Source organism: Xiphophorus couchianus, chromosome 6, assembly GCF_001444195.1.
Source record: "Xiphophorus couchianus chromosome 6, X_couchianus-1.0, whole genome shotgun sequence".
Taxonomy (NCBI): domain Eukaryota; kingdom Metazoa; phylum Chordata; class Actinopteri; order Cyprinodontiformes; family Poeciliidae; genus Xiphophorus; species Xiphophorus couchianus.
This window is the reverse complement of record NC_040233.1, coordinates 5,270,951-5,289,388: the sequence shown is the minus strand read 5'-3', so window position 1 is coordinate 5,289,388 and position 18,438 is coordinate 5,270,951. Positions and strand designations below refer to the sequence as shown.

Sequence of the window (18,438 nt, the reverse complement as noted above, 5' to 3'; positions counted from 1 at the left end):
GGAGTTGCTGGGCCTTGAAGGCGGGGCTAGGTCCATCCAGGCATTTTCCACAGCTGAATGGTTGCCACGGGAGACTAGAGGATTTCTCAAACATGCATGAAAGAATCAAAGCGACACTACAGGTATGTTTTGATAAAATTATAAAATGATTTAAAGCTAAAAATGGAGACAATTTTACAAAATACTGGCCTGTTAAGTGATTTGTATCCATAATGCACAAGTCAGACTGAAATGCTCCATGTAACCAAACAAATGTAACATTGTTTTATGTTAATTATGACGCCAAGAGGTTGGTTGTAAACCCATCGGGTTTATAAATGTTATGGGTATTTAAAACATGAATCCTTAGAAGAGATAATCTTTGGGTTATCAGTGTCTGTCTTTTACAGATCAGAACCCAAAAAAGTGCATCATGTACAGTTTTAGTATTTTTATTAGGCGAAATAGAACGCCTATGGAAAGGACAAACGCCCAGCTTATCTGAATGAACAACAGTCTAGTCCATCCATTTATTTCAGTCACTTTTATATGCAGCATTACCTGGAACAGAAGAAGTAGTGGTTGTCGTACAAATGTCATTCAGAACGTCTGACGAACAACGCAGAAAACAGTAAAAAGTGAAATTTCTCTATGAATCCTATGCTAAAAAAAAAAAAAAAAAAAGTCTCCTCCACTTTTCAGACACTCCAGAAATAAAATCTAACCATGCAAGTAAAGAGATCCGGGAGAGGGGGAAAAAAAAAAAAGCCTGATTTTCTGATTCTTATAATTAAATGTTGGAAAACAAAAAAGCAGCAACTTTTGCTTTTCTATTTTCAAAACCAAAACTTCCCTACGTTTCATTTACAACATCAAAATCTGACGTCCAAAGTTAGAAATGCAGATATTTTACACCAGAGTGCGTTTCTAAGCAGCGTGAAGAGAATTTTTTAAAATTTCCTTCACACTCGTCTCCAGTCGAGTCATTTGCAGACAGCAGAACAACATTTTACAAGCTACATTACCTGCGGCGCTTCCCGAAAGCAAACATTTTCCACTCCAGTCGACATTTCAGCACATTGCCCTGAACACGCCTCCTAACCGGGGCGCATTCTCCATTTGAAGAGAGAGAGAAAGAGAGAATTTCTCTGAAGAAATACTTCACACTGTGAGATGGAACACAAAAAGCTGCTGATGGGGTTGTGTGTACAGTTCAGGTCAAAGGTTAATTTTCACTTCTACTCGGGATGACAAGGAACTGCTGCAAGGATGTTTGAAAACAGGAATCGAGTTTCAAACGTTTTGATTTATTAGATTTTCTGTGAAGAACCCTTCCTTAGAAAGACCATACTTAGTCGCCAAAAAAAGGCAGTGGTTTAATTTGTGGCTGCATATTTGTAGCTCTACATATCTACAAAGTATCTGCAGGGTCTAACAAGTCAAATTTAAGACTGAGACATTTTTAATGCTGCCTGGAATAAAATTGAAGACAAAAAGAAAAGGATAACTATAGGGGATAGTTCGACCAAATTTGGTGTTAAAATTAACTTGCATTTTGTGTTGACATTCATAGTGGGACTTTAGAGGGAAAAAAAGGGGACAGTAATAAATGTTTTCTAAACATAGTCAAAGAAAAGACATACAGTACAGATTGAAAAGTAGTGGGCCGAGGATGGAGCTTTGAGGAACCCCTCAGGTGAGAGGAGCTAGACAGGAACTACTGAGAACAAAGGGTTGGTTGATCATGTTTAAAGTGCTTCAGGGATTTTGTTTTCTACTAAAGCTACTGTAAAGAAGTAGAACCTCTAGTATCCTATATTAATTCAGGTGAGTAGTAGTCTGATTTTCATAAAACAAAAATGCTTTAGCTGGAGAGCTGGAAGGAGTAGTTCAACTGTATCAAACAGAAACTTTGACAAAAACTGAACAGAGGATATGAACACAACATTATTATTATTTTTTTTTTTTCTTTTACTGAAAAGGATGAACAGATTGTCTGATGGAGGTTGGAGCTGCCTTTAGTTACTGGAATCTAACAACCAGCTTAGCATTCAAGTTCAGGACTCTTGCAGAGTCACACAGGACCTGGGATTGCAACCAACGGACCGGAGTTGTGCTCCGTCTTTTTGTTGACGATGATGTCCTGTAAAGTGACGGGCGCCGGCTCGTTATCGTCCCTCCGAGGAGCGTGAAGCAAGTCCACCACGGCGCAGGCAGGCTTCAGACGCCTGCGTCTTAGTGCCCGTTTTTCTGCTTGTGTTGTCACCGGAGGGAGCCCGTCACAGATCCTGGAGCAGGCCGACCTGATGCCGCAGAAAGACGGGTCGTCGGACTGAGAGGACCCTTCGGAGCTTCCCTCCGACGGCGAGTCCCTGAACACGGGCTGGAGCAAATGTTTTATGAGCGGCGCGGCGTGCGCGGTGACGTCTCCGCGGCTACGCCCGACGGCTCCGTTGCACAGTTCGGGTGCGGACTGGAAGCAGGGTTTCAGCGTCTCCACCCGGTCTGGAGGTTTCAGCTTACGCCGCCGCCTCTGTGTGTGGCGAGGAGAGAAGAAGAAGAAGATTAGACTACATAAAAATTTCAATTCAATTTTTATGTAGCAACGGAATCGATTTTCACACACCTTTCTGTTCGCTGGACAAAGACTGCTTTCCTCGGCGTGCAGCATTCCTTTAAACAAAATAAGAAAGCTCTTTTTATAATCTTGCAATTAATACGTTCTCCTGGTTGCATAATGTGATATAATAAAAGTTTCACCGACTCAAATTTAAGACTTAAGATCTTTTTTAAAAACACAAATGGAATTTAAGACCTTTATCTCCTCAAAAAGCGTATGAATAAATTTGCATTTATCCATCATGGACACTAAGAAGCTAGCTCGCTAGCAATGGCATGCTAGCAGTGACTTATCTCAAAAGCCCTGTGAGAAAAAAAATTACATGTAGAACGTACGAGATTAAATAGTTCTGCCAAGACAAAATTTCAGACCTGTGATTAACATATTTAAGGCCAACTTACATTTTTAAAAGGAAATTAAGACTTTTGAAGACCTCTTTTAAAAACCACAAACTGAATTTAAAACCTTTTTCTCCAAAAAAATGTATGAATGTCGTCCAGCCAACTGGCATTACATTTGCACTTATCCATTGCAGAACTAAAAAGCTAGCTAACTAGCTAGCGAGGGTATGCTAGTAGTTGCCTCAAAAGCCCTGTGAGAAAAGGAATTACATATAGAACACACGAGATTAAATAGTCCTGCCAAGACAATTGGCAGAATATGTGATTAACATATTTTAAGCCAAATTACTTATGAATTTAAGACATTATAAGGCCTTAGTTTTAGATACATGAATTTAAACCTTTTTAGGTTTTTAGGATCACCCTGATAATCTCACCTTCAGCGTCGGCCAACTGAAAGGTCTCAGAGTTTACGAGTGGATAAGATGCCCTCCTTTTCAATCCTGTCTCATCGCAGGGAGGATACTGCCTGTTGTGCAGACAGAGAAGTCATGGTTGAGATAGAAGCATGCAGTAAGTTCATCACCTTAAAATCAGAGTTTTGCATTCAACCTCGCAACGCTACACTTTTTAAGTGTAATAAAAATCCACGGCAGTTCGAAATGAAATGAGCACAAGCATCCTCGGCCTATTTAAATCGTTTATTGATGCCTTTCGAATGAGAATCGCACATTAGGCTCATAATCGACGTTGTACCTTTCAGGACTGCGGTAGGTGGGACGTTTGGTGCTGGGTGGTTCTGGATCCGCGGTGGGAGGAACGGCGATGCGGAAGTGGTTGACGCACAGCAAAATGCCGAGACACACACACAACACGAGAGAGAGCAGCAGGTAGTTCTGCCTGTCGGTCACCTGGGAGACACAGACGAAAAGCAAATCGGTCGCAAAGAGGAAGCAATAATATTCCACGCACTTTACGAACACGGAGAAAATGCGTTAGATGTCAGTGAACTTGTCTGGTACACAAAATCTGAAAAATCTGTCTTTCTACATCCCAACCTGGTAAATTAAACAGACTAACTGTCCTCAGTTGTATCAGGTTGATAAAGCTGTGATAAAGCAGATGAAGGCTTAGTGCCGGCGGCGCTGCGTCTACCTCATTCTGCAGCTGGCTGACTCGGACAGACAGGTTGAGAACCAGCTGAGTCACATTCTCCAGCTGGCCCTGCAGCAACTGAATGGATTCAGTCTGACGCAGGTCCTATAACAAGACCATTAATAAAAAAAAAAAAAGAAACAAGAACACAATGAACAAACACCTTGGAATCATAACCAGCAATATGCACATTTCAAATCAATCTCTAAGAAAGGCAGAGAGGACGCCAGAAATGATGTCTTTGTGCTTTTAAGACTCGGTAAAAAGAAGTGCCGCTAACCCCAAGATAACCCTAACCCGCTGCAAACAGACCTACAGAAAGAACCTTTCAGCAGAGTTTCTGCGTTCAGGTCTAAAACCATCTCACTTCGTCTCTGCCAGGCCAGCTGGTCTTTGCTAGCCATTGCTTACCTGCTCCTCTGCTATTCTGGATGTGTTTTGGAGCTTAACGATGGTTTTGTTGAAAGCTCTTTGCATCTCCTCCATCTGCTTCCGGTACCTTGAATAAAAAAAATACAAAAAATGAAGTTTTAAAATCCCTCTTAAGCTGTAGAGTTGAGAATTGCAGAACAGCCTCTTGTAGAATCACCTCTGGCTAAGCTGCTCCAGGTAGCGCCCGCTAAGGGACATGTTCACCTCTAGCGCCTTGATTCGGTTGTTAAGTCTCATGAAGACCGACTCCTTCTGGCTGGAACCGTGCACCTGGTTTCCGCTTTGCTCCGTACCGTTAAAGGGCTCTGCGTAAATGTCTAAAAGAGACGGTGAGGTAGGAGAAGTGCTGGTCGGAACAGAAGGACGAAACAGCTGGTCTTGGCCGCCCGATGGAACTGGGAATTCTTCCGCCGGATCGTCCGTTTTGGCGTCAGTGACGGGACTGGGGGCGGGTTCGGGTTCTGTGGTCATGTCTGCCGCAATAGGAGGAACCTCAGACGAGGTAGGGAGACTCTCCGGCGGCTCAACCTGGTTCTTTGAAGAAGCGGATGAGGAAACTGGAGTCTGACTGAGGTTATCCTGAGTTTCATTGGAGGCACTGGTTTCCTCCTGTGCGGGGTCGACATTGGGTTTTTCCTCTGTTGGATCGTCATCTGCTGAGATGCTGGGCTTCACCTCCGCAGAGCTGCTACTGATAGAGAGCGAAGGCTCAACGAGTTTGTCCTCTGTCGACCCATCCTGGCTCTTTTCAGGCCCCGACTCGTGCTTTGGTTCCTCAGAGGAGACGTCTGGCGTTTCTACGACAGGCGTGGCTTTGGCAGACGAAGACTCGGTGCCGCTGGGTGCGGGGAGGATCGGGATCTGACTGGGCTCCAGATCGTTGTGATCGGACACGGTTCCCTCTGGGTTCTCTGAAGGCGGTGCCGCCTCTGCGTCCGTCGCGTCTCGATCTGGCTGCAGCTCAGAGGCTGCCTCTGTCTCATCTGACTGATCCGCCTCGCCGGGATGAGGTTGAGGCTCGGGTTGGGCAGGGGAGGAGGGCGGGACCGAGGTTGTCACGACAGAGGGAATTGTTTCAACTATGTCCACTGTTTGGCAAGTCCCCTTTTTGGACAGGGAAGCTGAACACTGCTGCTGGAAAAACTCCCGGAAAGAAGTCGTGCAGGAACAAGAGGAAGAACGCGCAGCGCAGTATTCTAGGTTTTCTTCATCCCGTTTCTGATTGTCCTTCTTGTCGTCTTCCAGCTCCTCCTCCTTGTCAAGGAGAATGATTGTGGAGGTGATCGATTCTTCCTCTTCTTTTCCCAATGGAATGATGATTTTTTCCTCCACTAGGGGGAGCTTTTCTTCACAATTCTCAGTAATTGATGCGTCTGGAGCAAACGGGTCGGTTAAACCCTGCATGTCTGCAGCGTTTGGACTGGAAACACAACATGAAGAGGAAAACCAGGTCTGTATTAGACACAGCAACATGAGGGCACAGGGTAGAGGACTTCAATGATAAAAATACTTCACAATCATCTATGAAATATCAATAGAGTATACCACGGAACTGTCTTTGTAATATAAAGGCAAGCGATAATAAAAGTTTTTATCCACCTTAAACATTTTTATTAATTGCATTCTTCAGCATTTTCTATTGGGAGCCATGTCATAGACTACCACATTATATTGCATGTTATTAAATTTCTGAGTCAATCAGATTACCTGATAAATCACTACACTTGGTGCTATTGGGGACCAGAGCTGCAACATTTGCTACATTTTCAGCTGCTGCGGTTCACTTTCACCCCGCACCGTGTCAAACCAATCAAATCTTTCGAAAATCCTGTTTCTCCTGCCTCACTTGTGGCGTCGCTGCACCAGGAACCACTGATCATTTGATTTTGGTTCCCAATACTCCAGCCTACTGGACTATCAGGTGTGAAAACACCAGAAGTCTAGACTTTGACTGGGCCATTCTACTATGATGTTGCTCCGTATTCTAGGACTGTGGCAGGTTCTTACACAGACTCAAGGTCAGTGGTCGCAGTTTCCGTGGCGGTTTCAGGTTGTTGGGATTGTTCACTTATGTTCACATCTTGAGATGAAAGGTTGCCTTGGGAAAAACAAGAGAGGCGTTAAATAATAACTAGCTGTCACCATGACGTCACTTACTGACATACAGGGAGAAGCTTTATAGTGTGCTGAACATCAGATATTCGTTTTAGTTAAAGGAAAGCAGAACGGATAAAGTCAGTAGAGATCGTGTTTATACCTGTCGTCTCCTGATTACCTCCAAGGACATCAGCAATGTCCTTCACCATGTTGAAAATGGCATCTGAGGAAACGAAAAGCCCAAACACTACGGTTACGAGACGCTGCAGCACGAAGCTGTGAGCTCTTATTACCAAGACGCAAGTCATTAATACAAATATTGAGTTGATTCAAGACCTTTCGCTGATCCAATCAGATTATTGGACTTGTCTTCTCCAGGTACACTCCCAGGAGGATAATCTGAAATGAGGATTGAAAGCTCAATGAGATTTAAAATAAATAAATGAATAATTCATTTATTAAAACATTTTACTAAACCAAAAATACTCATAATTAAACAAGTGACTTTTTTTTTAAATTATGCAGTTTTTTTATTATAATTTTTTTTTTTAATTTGCTTTCTTCCCAATATTTAACAAAAATGTAACTAACAGACAGTAATCGGTTCTCTGTCCAGTCATGGCAAATCATTTACTAGTAGTTTTAGTAACAGAGGAAGATGAAATGATCTCATTGACTGTATGTTAGGGATGCACCGGTCCACTTTTCTTCACTCCCAATACAAGTATCGGCCGATACCGATCCGATACAGAAAAACATCGCTGAACTGACTTAAAACGTTTCTGTTTTCCCCCGCAGACATAAGTGTAATAAATTACAAATTTATTTGATGCACCAGTGCAGCATTAGGTGGTCTAACATGAAAAACAACAGAACTTTAATTTGTGGAATCAGTGCAATTAGGAGTAAAACAGCCGATGTAAAGTAGAAAAAACTGAAAACGACTGAAACAATAGGTTGACTACTTTGGTCAAACGGGTAAAAAACAAACTGCAACAAACCTTCTTATATAATTGCTCAGAAAGTGCAATTAGGAATCCTAAATGAAATGTAAAATAAAGCATGACGTCGCTCAGATTACAAAGCATAGAATTAATAGATGAATAGATCTGCCTTTATGGATACTGATTTTAATTTAGGTCTGTGCATCTCTACTATACAGTAAATGTTTGAGTATGCATAGAATTGTTTGTTAATTTTTATTTTAATTTAAGACAAAAAAAAAAGTTCCTAATATATTGTGTGGACAGTATGATCCCACCTAGATCATCGTCCTGATCTTCTGGTCTCTCTGGAGGATCAGCGATCTCGTACTCTTCCACCATGCTTGTTCCGAACACCCTGACAAAAAAAAAAAAAAGTTAAAAAAACAAAACAAACAAATTGAAACATTTCTAATGCAAGAAAGGAAGCGTCCTTCAGTAAGCAGGTAATTAAGGAAAGTGCTTTTACTAAAGTTAACCTTTGGTTCCGGTAACCAAAGGTGTGATACAGGAGATTAAAAATACTATCTGTGAATTGAGTTCAGGTTATTTGGTATGCAATTAGCAGGTCTATTAGTTAGAAACAAATTAATCCTAACTAGAGGGATTTGTAAATATGCACAATATCAAACAGAGAAGAAAATTCATCTGTACAACTTCTAATACATGCGTGTTTTTATAATTGTCTTGTTTGGTTGTTTTTTTTAAAGCATTCAATTAGGGCTACGACTACTGACTATTTTAGTAATTTATTATTCTGCTGATTAACGATTAATCTGTCAAAAAAAATGGAAAATTCTGCAGATTTTTCATTTGACCCCTTTTCATGTAAGATTACAAATACATTAAAAGACGCTAATAAATAATTCAATTCCTTTTTAAATAGAACAATAAACATTTTAATGCCTAAAATGCCTTAATGTGAGTGATCACTTGATCATTTGTAGCAAAGGATGCATCTGCAGCTAATAAAATATTTCTAGCATCAACATGTGAAAGGTTCAGTCCTTTCTGCTCGACTTATCAATACAGTACAGGGCTGATCTGTTGATTGTTTTTTGGATTAAGTGATTAGTAATTGGTATGGAGGTGATGCTTAACAGGAAATTGTAGGACATATTTACAGTTTTTTTAAAAATCCTTAATTCAAATTGTTAATATTTCTTTTGTAGTTTTGGCTTAATTACTACTCTGAGCATGTTGTGTGTTGCAGCTGTGAATGTGTTGCTCTTTCAGCAAATTGTCTTGTTTTGAGTCTGTGTACTCATGTATACGGTTAACGATTATGCAAATAGTGATCAGCTAATTTAGTGATCAATTTATCACCAGTAATCGTTTCAGCCCTACTTCCAATGTTTTTATTTTATGCTGTGTGGCTAAAAATACATTTGAATTCCTTTTTCGAGTCTGTATACTCTGGTCAACGATTAATCTATTGCTAAATTAGCTGACGATTATTTGAATAATCAATTCACCACGATTATTCATTTCAACCCTACTTCCAATGTTTGTTTTTTTCCTTCTTATTCGTCCTGCTAACACTAATCTGAAAGCTAACGTACCTTATGAGACTCAGGGGACAGAAATGTTCCGAACCGAAGTGAGAGACCAGCTCCACCTGAAAAAACCCCAAAAACGCCAGATTATGTGGTAAAGACGCTCAGAACAAATCAGAAATGTCAGCAGCTGATTTAACTTGGCTGAGAAATCAAAGAAATTTCAGTGAACAAACTGGCTGGCGTGAATAATTCAGAAGACATGAAAGATGATGTGTCTAGCTAGAATGGCTTTAGGAAATACTCGTTAAGATTTCATTCCAGTAAATGATTCGTTTACTAGGACGGAAGTCAGACAATCATCCTGTCGATGATGCGAACAGCGTGCGCTACAAGAAGAACAGGCTAACCTTTATGTACTTGGTGAACATCTGAGGCGAGAGAAAAGAGAAGGGAGAAAACAAAGAGAAAAAGATTTAGGATATATAGGCATGCTTACAAACAGGATGACATAAAGAGCTCAGCTCTAATGAATAACAGCAGGTGAAGCGGTGCCACCATCTCACCGCAAGAGACCAAGCCACAAAACATGCTTTTAGAAAAATATGCAATACAAGCAACACATAGAGACAAATATATATATATATATTATAGAAAATTCAAAAGTGGCCATGTAAAGAGATTAACATGAATTTTTACAAACAATAAAGAATTAGTTTTTTTTTACTGTGCTTTCCATCAACAAAAACACAATGAACTTTGACGGCGGTTCTGCTCACCTTCACGTATTTAGCGTAAAGATGCTCGTCCAATGGGAAGCTCTGAACGGTGCGTTCGTCCCTGGCGTGAAAGGTTCCCAGCTTTGACCACTTATTTGTCGGGTACCTGCAAACGTTCATTCATACGACACAAGTTACTCCAACGACGCACACGTCTGAAGGCCAACAGCCACAATCTGGTGTTACAATGACTGACAATACGTAAGGATTTAAAATCTGATGATGTCCAAACGAGCCCATGGACGTTTACTTGGTTTTTAACAATAATGAAAAACGAGGTAGTAATAAAGTTCCTGTCTGATTTCTAGCTTTACTGACATTGAATACAGAATGCAAAAGTTTTAATTTAAAGAGAATTAGAGTAAAGATGAGTTACTACAAATGCACATCACACTTTTCAGATTGTAATAAAAAATTCTTTGCACTTTAGTTAAAAAAAATGTCTTACAATTATGAGAATAAAGTTGTTTTAGTGTGAAAAAAAAGACATGACCACCTCTGTCCGCGTGGTTCTTTCCTCGTAATACACAAGTGTTTGCACGATCGTTTCAAAGTCCTGCTACTGATAATAACTTGATGCTGATGTGGTAAAACATTATTTAATATTTGTTTCACCTAAACCAAAGTATAACTTTGCAAGATGCTCAACATTCCTCATTTCAATTTTGTTATTTTTTGAGTTCTCATAAAATTAATACTTCACACTCCTAATATTGGGACTGTATTGTTGTAACATTATGACTTAATTCCTTTAACAATCTTAGCCTGGTCTATTCTATTGACTTGAATTCACAGTCCAAATAAATGGAAGCCGTAAAGACAAAAAAAAACATGGCCGCCTTGGTCGACCTGACATCACTCTGAACTATGAAAATCCAAGTAGTGCAATGGTGAAGAAAAAAAAAAATAGAGATATTCCAAAAATTAAGTTTTTAAAGACCAAGAATTTGATTTGGCTCAACATTGGGGTTGGAAAGCAAGAAAACATGAAAATCTAAGGATATTATTATTATCATATTACCGATCGCTGATAGAGACGAGAAAGTCTTTAGGGGTGGAGGAGAAAAGCTCAAAATTAGCAATGTCCAACTGCTTCAACTGGATGGGCTCACAGAGCTCAATAATGAACCTGAGCAACAGAGATAATGATAATAAAACACATTTAGAATAATATTCAGGTGGAGAATGAAAATACACGTAGTAACTGAAGGCAGAGCAACAAACCAGATTTTAGTGCTGCAGGGGTTTAACATGTACAAGTCCATGTTCTCCTTCAAAATGGCCGAAGTGCTCTGTGGAAAACGTTAGCAGACATCAGATTGATTTACCTTCTTTAAAGTGAAAGAAAGTGGAATGTGTCGACATCTGTGTGGAAAGCAAGAAATAATTTACAAAGTACCTTCGCCTCTGGGTTAGCACCAAGTAACTTGGCCCCACACTCTACCGAGGCGTAGTTATGGAAGTTCTTCTGGACTTTTTTTACCGTATGAGACCCTCCATTGTTAGAGGTGTGAGTGGACAGAGCTATTGAAGGGAGAAAAAGAAGAAGAAGAAAAAAAAAAGCAGATTTAATCTGAATAATCTCCCAATTTGAAGCGAACCACTTAAAAGTGTTGATCGTACTCTTCTCTTTCTCCACTTCCATCATCTTCCGCTTCCACTCGTCAAAAGTGGGGATGTCCTCGGGGTCTTTGCTGCTCGCAGTGGAGTCTGCGTCGGCGCTGACAGGGGAGCTCAAGTCCTGTCACAGATAATGAGGGAATGAGAGCTGGGACACCTCCTCTGACGGGGGGGTGGGAAAAAAGAAAAAAAAAAACAACCCACAGCTCGTCCGATCGCCTCACCTGCTCTTTCAGCATGTGCGACGCGTTGGCTTCCAGATGCTTACTGCTGGGAGGACTCGGAGGGGGGGCCACTTCGGCGTTAGTACCTGTGGTGTGCGCATTGGAGGTGTTCTCCAGCACTATTGGAGGGCTGCTGAGGGAACCAAAACCAGCGTTTATCACTCCTTAAAAGACAAATAATAACAGTACTCCCTCATGGTTTGTCACAGCTGGGGATGCAAGCATCAGAGTGATGGTTTACTGGAGTAAAAGGAGTTCCAATTGATTCACAAATAACCTTCTTTTGGCTTTTTCTGTTTATTTGGACAGCATTTAATGCAGCTGACCCAAAAAATTGTTAAACTATAACAATGTGTTTATTCAGAATATCATGAAAAATTTAGCTGTTCATATTACAGAAAGACGGCGATACACGAGAGAAAACGGCCTCTCAACTACTCATTAGTTGATTGATTTTATCAACCAACTTTAGATTAACTCATTAATCAACTTGCATCCCTAATCACAACTTTTAATGAGCATTTTTTGGCTCTATATAACTGAACCAACCTGTCATCATAGGGATTGTCTTCTTCTTCTTCTTCTTCACAGTCAACTGGAAGCAGGTCGAAATCAGTGATCTCAGGTGCAGCTGTTTCAGATCCATCACTTAAAGCAATTAAAGAAAACATTTTTATATTTTCAGTAGGAAACATCAAACGCAAACAAAGGTAAATATTTGCGTGGAGTGCAGCGACGGCGGCGGCCTGCCTGTTTGTGGCGACCATGTGGACGCTGTTTACGTTGGGGTCATCTTTGTATGGAGCAGAAATAACAGACAGGGAGTTTGTAGGAAGCAGTGGTGGTTCAGAGTCCGGCTCTTCAGATCCAGATGTTTCTTCTTGCTGACGTTCAGAGTTCTGCTCGGGTTCTGATAGCCTCCCGTCTTCCTCCGGCTCTGCTTCTACAGTCGGCTCGTCTGATCCAACGGCCTAATGGAAAGACGGAGACACTCGGGTGTGATCCTGGATCCATTAACCGCAGCTGAGAGGCTGATTTATGAGAGAGAGCGCTGAATATTCCGAGAGCGTTCAATACACACAAAGATACTTAGTACATTTTTGTCAAAAATTTCTGAAATTTTAAGATTAATCTCAGAAATTTTCTAGGCAAAAAAAAAGATGGAAAGTTGCTAGAAAAACAACTCAGAAATTTCTGAGTTTCAAAAGTCAAATTTTTTTGTTACTTTTGAAACACAGACATTTTCACGTTTTTCTAGAAGATTTCTGAGATTAATCTCCAAATTTCAACGTTTTTTTCTAGCAAATTTTTGACTTCACAGACTTGGAAATTTCCTTGTTTTTTTTTTTGTTTTTTTTGAGAAATTTCTGAGATTTTTTGGGTGAAAACTTACTCCTTTTCTTTTCCATCTACAATGACCCTTATACGCCATCGTTGCATCTACATCACTTTGTAAAACTATTCCTACACCTTAAACATTTTGTCAGGCTACAACCACCTGAATGTGTTTAGAGGGGATTTGATGTGAAAGCAACACAAAGTACGTAGTTCATATCTGTAAAGCAGGGGGAAAAAAACATTCATAGTTTTTACAATTAAAAATCTGGAATATGTTCCATCCCTTGATCAACAACTTGTACAATGAACCTTAGCTGAAAAAAACAGCTGTTTTTTTAAAAAAAAAAAAAGATTATTATATAAAAAAAAACATTTATTACTTATTTTTTAGGTAACTGGTAACTGTATGGTGACTTCATGGTACAAATTATAGATTGTGTTATTATGATATAAACAAATCAGGTAAAGGAATTAAGAATGATTAAACAGGAAAAACATATGTACTAAATAAATGAACAAAATGTTCACAAATAGAGTTCAGTAATAAGTTACACCATTATCACACATTATTTTCTTATACGCTTAAATATTCCCGTTAAAAAAAATCAAATACTTCAGATATCCTCAACAACTCAGTGTGTCGAGTATTTTTATAATTTTTTTGTCCGTTTCCCCTACCTCAGCATGTTCCACTTCTCGTGTCAGCTGTTCTCCGTTATGCTGATGATCTCCAGACAGCTTCCCATTTTCAGGTAAACTCCAGATGTCTTCATTCTAAAACAACAGAACGAAAGAAAAACACATTCACTTTCAAATACATACAGATAGAAGCATTTGACAAAAAAACAAAGTGATGGTGTTTAAACAGAAGAGTCTGAGACAAGATCAATGACTTTAACAATGTGTCAAACACACGGAATATTATCAAATCAACAAAAAAAAAATATTCAATGTTTCAAGTGTTTCTGCTCAGGCTGAAACAATTAATCACGATTAATCGAGTATCAAAAATAATCGTCAACTAATTTAGTAGTCGATTAATCGGACTCAAAAAAGGCAACTTTCTGAAAAAACCTCCAACATATTCAGAGCAGTAACTAAGCCAAAACTGTAAAAAAAAAAAACAATTGTAAACATTTTGCATTTAATATACAAAAAGAAAAGAGAATTTTGTCTGTAAATAGATTTTAGCCAAACATATTCAAGAAGAACAGCTTTAGCTTTACCTGGTTCAGATTTACTAAAGGAAAAGAAAATGTTTATTTTCTTATATTTAAAAAAGGAATTGAATTATTTATTCATTTGCACTTTTTAGTGTATGTCCAACGTTGTTTTAAAAAGTCTTAAATGGTAAAAGGAAAAAACAAAAATCTGTAAAATGAGGCATTTAAAAAAATACATTCAGTTTTAACGATTAATCGTCAGAATAATCAGTTACTTAAATAATCCTTAACTGCAGCCCTAGTTTCGCCAGAACATTAATAATGCTTTAGATTATTTCTTCATCACACTATTACAGAGCGTTACCTTCTCATTTGGGTCCGGATCCCCTGAGTCCTCCGTCGCCTGGAAGTCCTGGGAGGACGCCTGATTCTGAGCCTCTGGCTGTGGCTCCGTGGATCCCACATAGCAACTAACACACCTGCTGCAGTAGAAGAGAATCAGTGCAATAATAACGATGCTGAGTCACCTTGAATGGTAACATCATAATGCACTGATAAAACTGTATAAAAGCTCAGGTATTCGGCACGGAATCATCTGTGAAATGACAACAGTTAAAAGACACACCTCAGGAAACAGAAAGTCTTCACTAACAAACTGTCCAAATGAATCTTTTTACTATTATCTGTATTCTTATATGGGCTTCTGGGGTGGTCCAGCTGTTAGTGCCATCGCCTTGCACTAGTGAGTCATTATCTCTTATTAAGAATGGAGATAAGATTTTAGTTTTAGGAGTTTTGACAGGAGACAAGACTTTAATGGACCCTGGAGACTGATGAGACGTCTAAAATATCAACAAACTTTGAAATAAGTTTGTCCACGACTGAAGCTAATCTTTGCATGCCCTAATAATTCTCCTAATAAACAATACTATTGTCATTTTGATATCATTTTAAGGTAATATATTGATAATGACATAATCATACAAGTTTGCCCTCAAAGACAAATAAACTTTAATATTCTAATTCTTTGTTTACAGTCAAATAATATGTTCTACTAGGTCGCACTGTGGAAGTGTACAGTCATTATGTGTTCTTACTTCTATTGGAGCAATAAAAATACTAATAATAATAACACTATTACATACATTGGGACATGCAATATTCATGAAGTGGTCTACTCCAACACAACAGCGAAAAGTGGAAAACTACTTCTGCTGCTAGTTTCAAAACAGAGCAACAAATAAAACAATAAATGTTAAAAAAAAAACAAAAAAAAAACGTATAAGCCAGCATTTGGTGCAAATTCATAAATTAGCTATTGTTAATGCCAACAAATAATAAGTAAATAAGTCACATTCGTTTATTAATACATAATATGGTGACTAAGGGATCACCAGGTATTTACAGACAACATAAACTAGAACTGCTATTTCTTTAAACCGAGAAACCAAATTGGTCTAAAAATATCCAATACAGTCATGTCCACAAAGATTTCTACAGAAATGCTTATACTAGTAAAATATTGCGTCACCCTTCCCGCTTTATGATCAACAGCAGTCAGTGGTTGATATGCTGTAACTAACCTTTAATATCATGGGTGGGACAGGTTCTTATCCCACAGATGCTGCCTCTGTTGGCGTAATGAGTTCAGTCAGAGGTTCATATTCCCAACAACCTCAGGCTTTTTAATCTTTTTTGACACGAGGGAAAAAAAAGAAAACAGCCACTAACCGGTCAGCTGGTGAACCAAACCTGCCTCTTATAGGCTGACCTGAGGTCTGGGACAGTCATTATTAGGAACCTGTCATTACTCAGGCATTGAAGGCTGTAGGGTTTGTTAAGAAAGCTACTCTTGTAGTGCTCAAATAGATTTTAAATTGGACTAATATATAAACGTACCAAAAAGTTAGCGACTGTACAACATATTCCTATGGCTACTTGTTGATAGAGTATTGCTGATTCAACCTCAGTCAGCGGCTACAGCTACCTCATCCCAACAGGTCAGAAGTCAGCCAGGTGCCACATCACAACATAACGTCAGGGCTAGCTAGCTAGCTAGCTGCTGCTATACGAGTGTGTTACGGTTTGAGCGCAGCATATTAGCAGTCAGTTAGTTTGTAAGTCTTCTTCTATACGGTCACATAACAGCAAAAACATTTAATATATATATATATATATATATATATATATATATATATATATGACAGGTGGTTAAAAAAAACTAATTAAAAAACTCACCAAAAGAGCACAGCTATACATAGCCACACTGACACACTTCGCCACAACAGTTGTGTCATCTTCATCCCTGTCCTGCCGGGACAGACATCGTCGCCGCGCACAAAGAAACGTTTATCCTTGTAGTCTGTGGCTTCTTCAGCGGTGTAAAATATAAAATCACCCGATATGCGCGGTTTACGTGCCTGACATGTAACAGTCGCGCTGGTTAACTGTGATGCTAGCCGCAGTTTCCCCAAACACAACAACCTCCTCCTGACAGCCAGTGCGACTCGACGTCCAACAGACCAATGAAAACGCAGAGACGCCCGTTGCGCAGGTTCAAACGCCGGGAGCGCTCGTTTTCTACACGCTCGCTGGCCGGGTGTGCGGAGGCACCTTCACTCATTGTTACGTCTGGTCCTCAAGCCGCTAATACAGTTGTAAGAATTAAGTCTCTCCATCATATTTGTTGCGGTTGTTTTGTGTCGAGCCCAATCCCACTCCCTAATGTTTTTGCTAGCGCTCTCTCAGTGAACTGATTGGTACATCATGTTCTCTATGTTACAATAAATCAGTTGATTGCATGTAAAAATGATCTATTATAAATAAAAACAAGAAAAACAAGTTAAAGGAATCTTAATAATTCTAATATTTTTTGTTTTGTTTTGTTTTGTTTGGTTGGTTGATTGTTTTTGTAGCCAAACATTCGAAAAGTAGGAGCGCGCTGGAATTTTCTGACAGCAAATTACCGGGGGCAACAGTTTTCTGTTGTAGCATTTCATAAAAGTGGCCAGTAGGGGGAGTTGCGTGGTGTAGCAGCAGAGCGGGCGCACCGTGAACATACAGTAGGCTATGTGTTTCCACGCGAGTTCGATTGAGACTTTTGTTGCATGTCTATCTTCCCCAAGTCAAATATATGTGTATAACAGAGATAACTAGATATATCATATTCGTTTATTACTTAAACGAATATGACTTAAAAATAGTCACTGGTGTTATTTATGAAAACCTGAATCAGAACTAGGAGGATGAAAAAGAAAAATAATAATAATTTCAGAGTTCTTCAAATGCTGATGCACGAGTATAGGTGAACGCATCATCGTTAAAAACATGGCCATCAAGTGACGTGTTCAAGTAGGTCGTTTCGACAAGTGAATGAAAATACTGTAACTTTGGAAAAACAAAGTTAGGACGAGTTGCAATGAAGGGCTTTTTAAGATAAAGTATCGCGAGACTTGAGGTTACGGGGAATGTTTAGGCTTATCAGAAACCAAAAGTAGTCCGACATTATGTAAAGCTGTTTCAATTAGGTATGTAAAGCTACCTAATTGGTAGCCAAGCCGGTCAAATAAAACTTATTTTGTAGTGTTAGTTTTTCCTCACAACACTTTTCCGACATTATGTTTCACGGCCACTAGAGGGTACTGCTTACTCACCTTTGAGACATTTTCAAAGTTTCATCTCGTTTGTAAATAACCTGGAAGACAAGCTGGCTCTGGTTGTAAAATACTAGACCGCCTTTTCAGAAGCAAAAAAAAAATCTGTCAATCTTACTTTATATATAGTTTGTTATCTAAAGAACAATTGTTTTGCTACCATTTTATAATTTGTGATTTCATAAAAGTCAAAAACCCCCACCTAAAATAAACCTCCACAGATATCCCCAAATGTCCGAGGGAGGTTACAGAGTCCTTCTGGGTACAATCATTTCCATTTTGTTTTTCATTCTTGTGTTTTAATCTACTTCCTCCTTCAAACTTGTCCACTTGAATTCTGTATCCCTGCAGCAAAACATTTGTGCTCTAAATGAAAACACAGCAAGGATTTCTGGGAAATTTGGTCACGGTAAAACCCAATGGAAAGCTGTGTGTGTCATACTGTTAAAACTTTATAGCCTGGTTGACGCGATCCATTGAGATGATTTACTAACCTGTGTTTACTGCATAACTGTTGCATCACGCACCTCATTTTGTCCAAAAAAGGTCACCACACCA

General features: G+C 39.3%; 1 protein-coding gene across 4 annotated transcripts; it reads right to left on the bottom strand.

Annotated features, from left to right (window-relative positions):
• Positions 1 to 475: 475 nt before the first annotated feature.
• LOC114145892 (SUN domain-containing ossification factor) lies at positions 476 to 16,745 on the bottom strand. Of its 4 annotated transcripts, none has more exons than XM_028019548.1 (24): positions 16,466 to 16,745; positions 14,592 to 14,709; positions 13,743 to 13,838; positions 12,477 to 12,697; positions 12,276 to 12,374; positions 11,727 to 11,859; positions 11,506 to 11,623; positions 11,282 to 11,406; positions 11,107 to 11,174; positions 10,904 to 11,011; positions 9,883 to 9,988; positions 9,514 to 9,534; positions 9,170 to 9,225; positions 7,886 to 7,965; positions 6,961 to 7,023; positions 6,785 to 6,847; positions 6,535 to 6,625; positions 4,685 to 5,947; positions 4,507 to 4,594; positions 4,096 to 4,200; positions 3,697 to 3,851; positions 3,378 to 3,469; positions 2,606 to 2,652; positions 476 to 2,512 (listed from the first exon to the last, which is right to left on the bottom strand). In XM_028019548.1, exons 1-24 carry the CDS (start codon positions 16,528 to 16,530, stop codon positions 2,054 to 2,056), a joined length of 3,840 nt encoding a protein of 1,279 aa, XP_027875349.1. In that variant the 5' UTR covers positions 16,531 to 16,745; the 3' UTR covers positions 476 to 2,053. The 4 variants fall into 4 exon arrangements, with proteins under 4 accessions (XP_027875349.1, XP_027875351.1, XP_027875350.1 ...); XM_028019550.1 differs by having other exon boundaries at positions 11,727 to 11,856; XM_028019549.1 differs by having other exon boundaries at positions 14,592 to 14,706.
• Between the last annotated feature and the right edge of the window lie 1,693 nt (positions 16,746 to 18,438).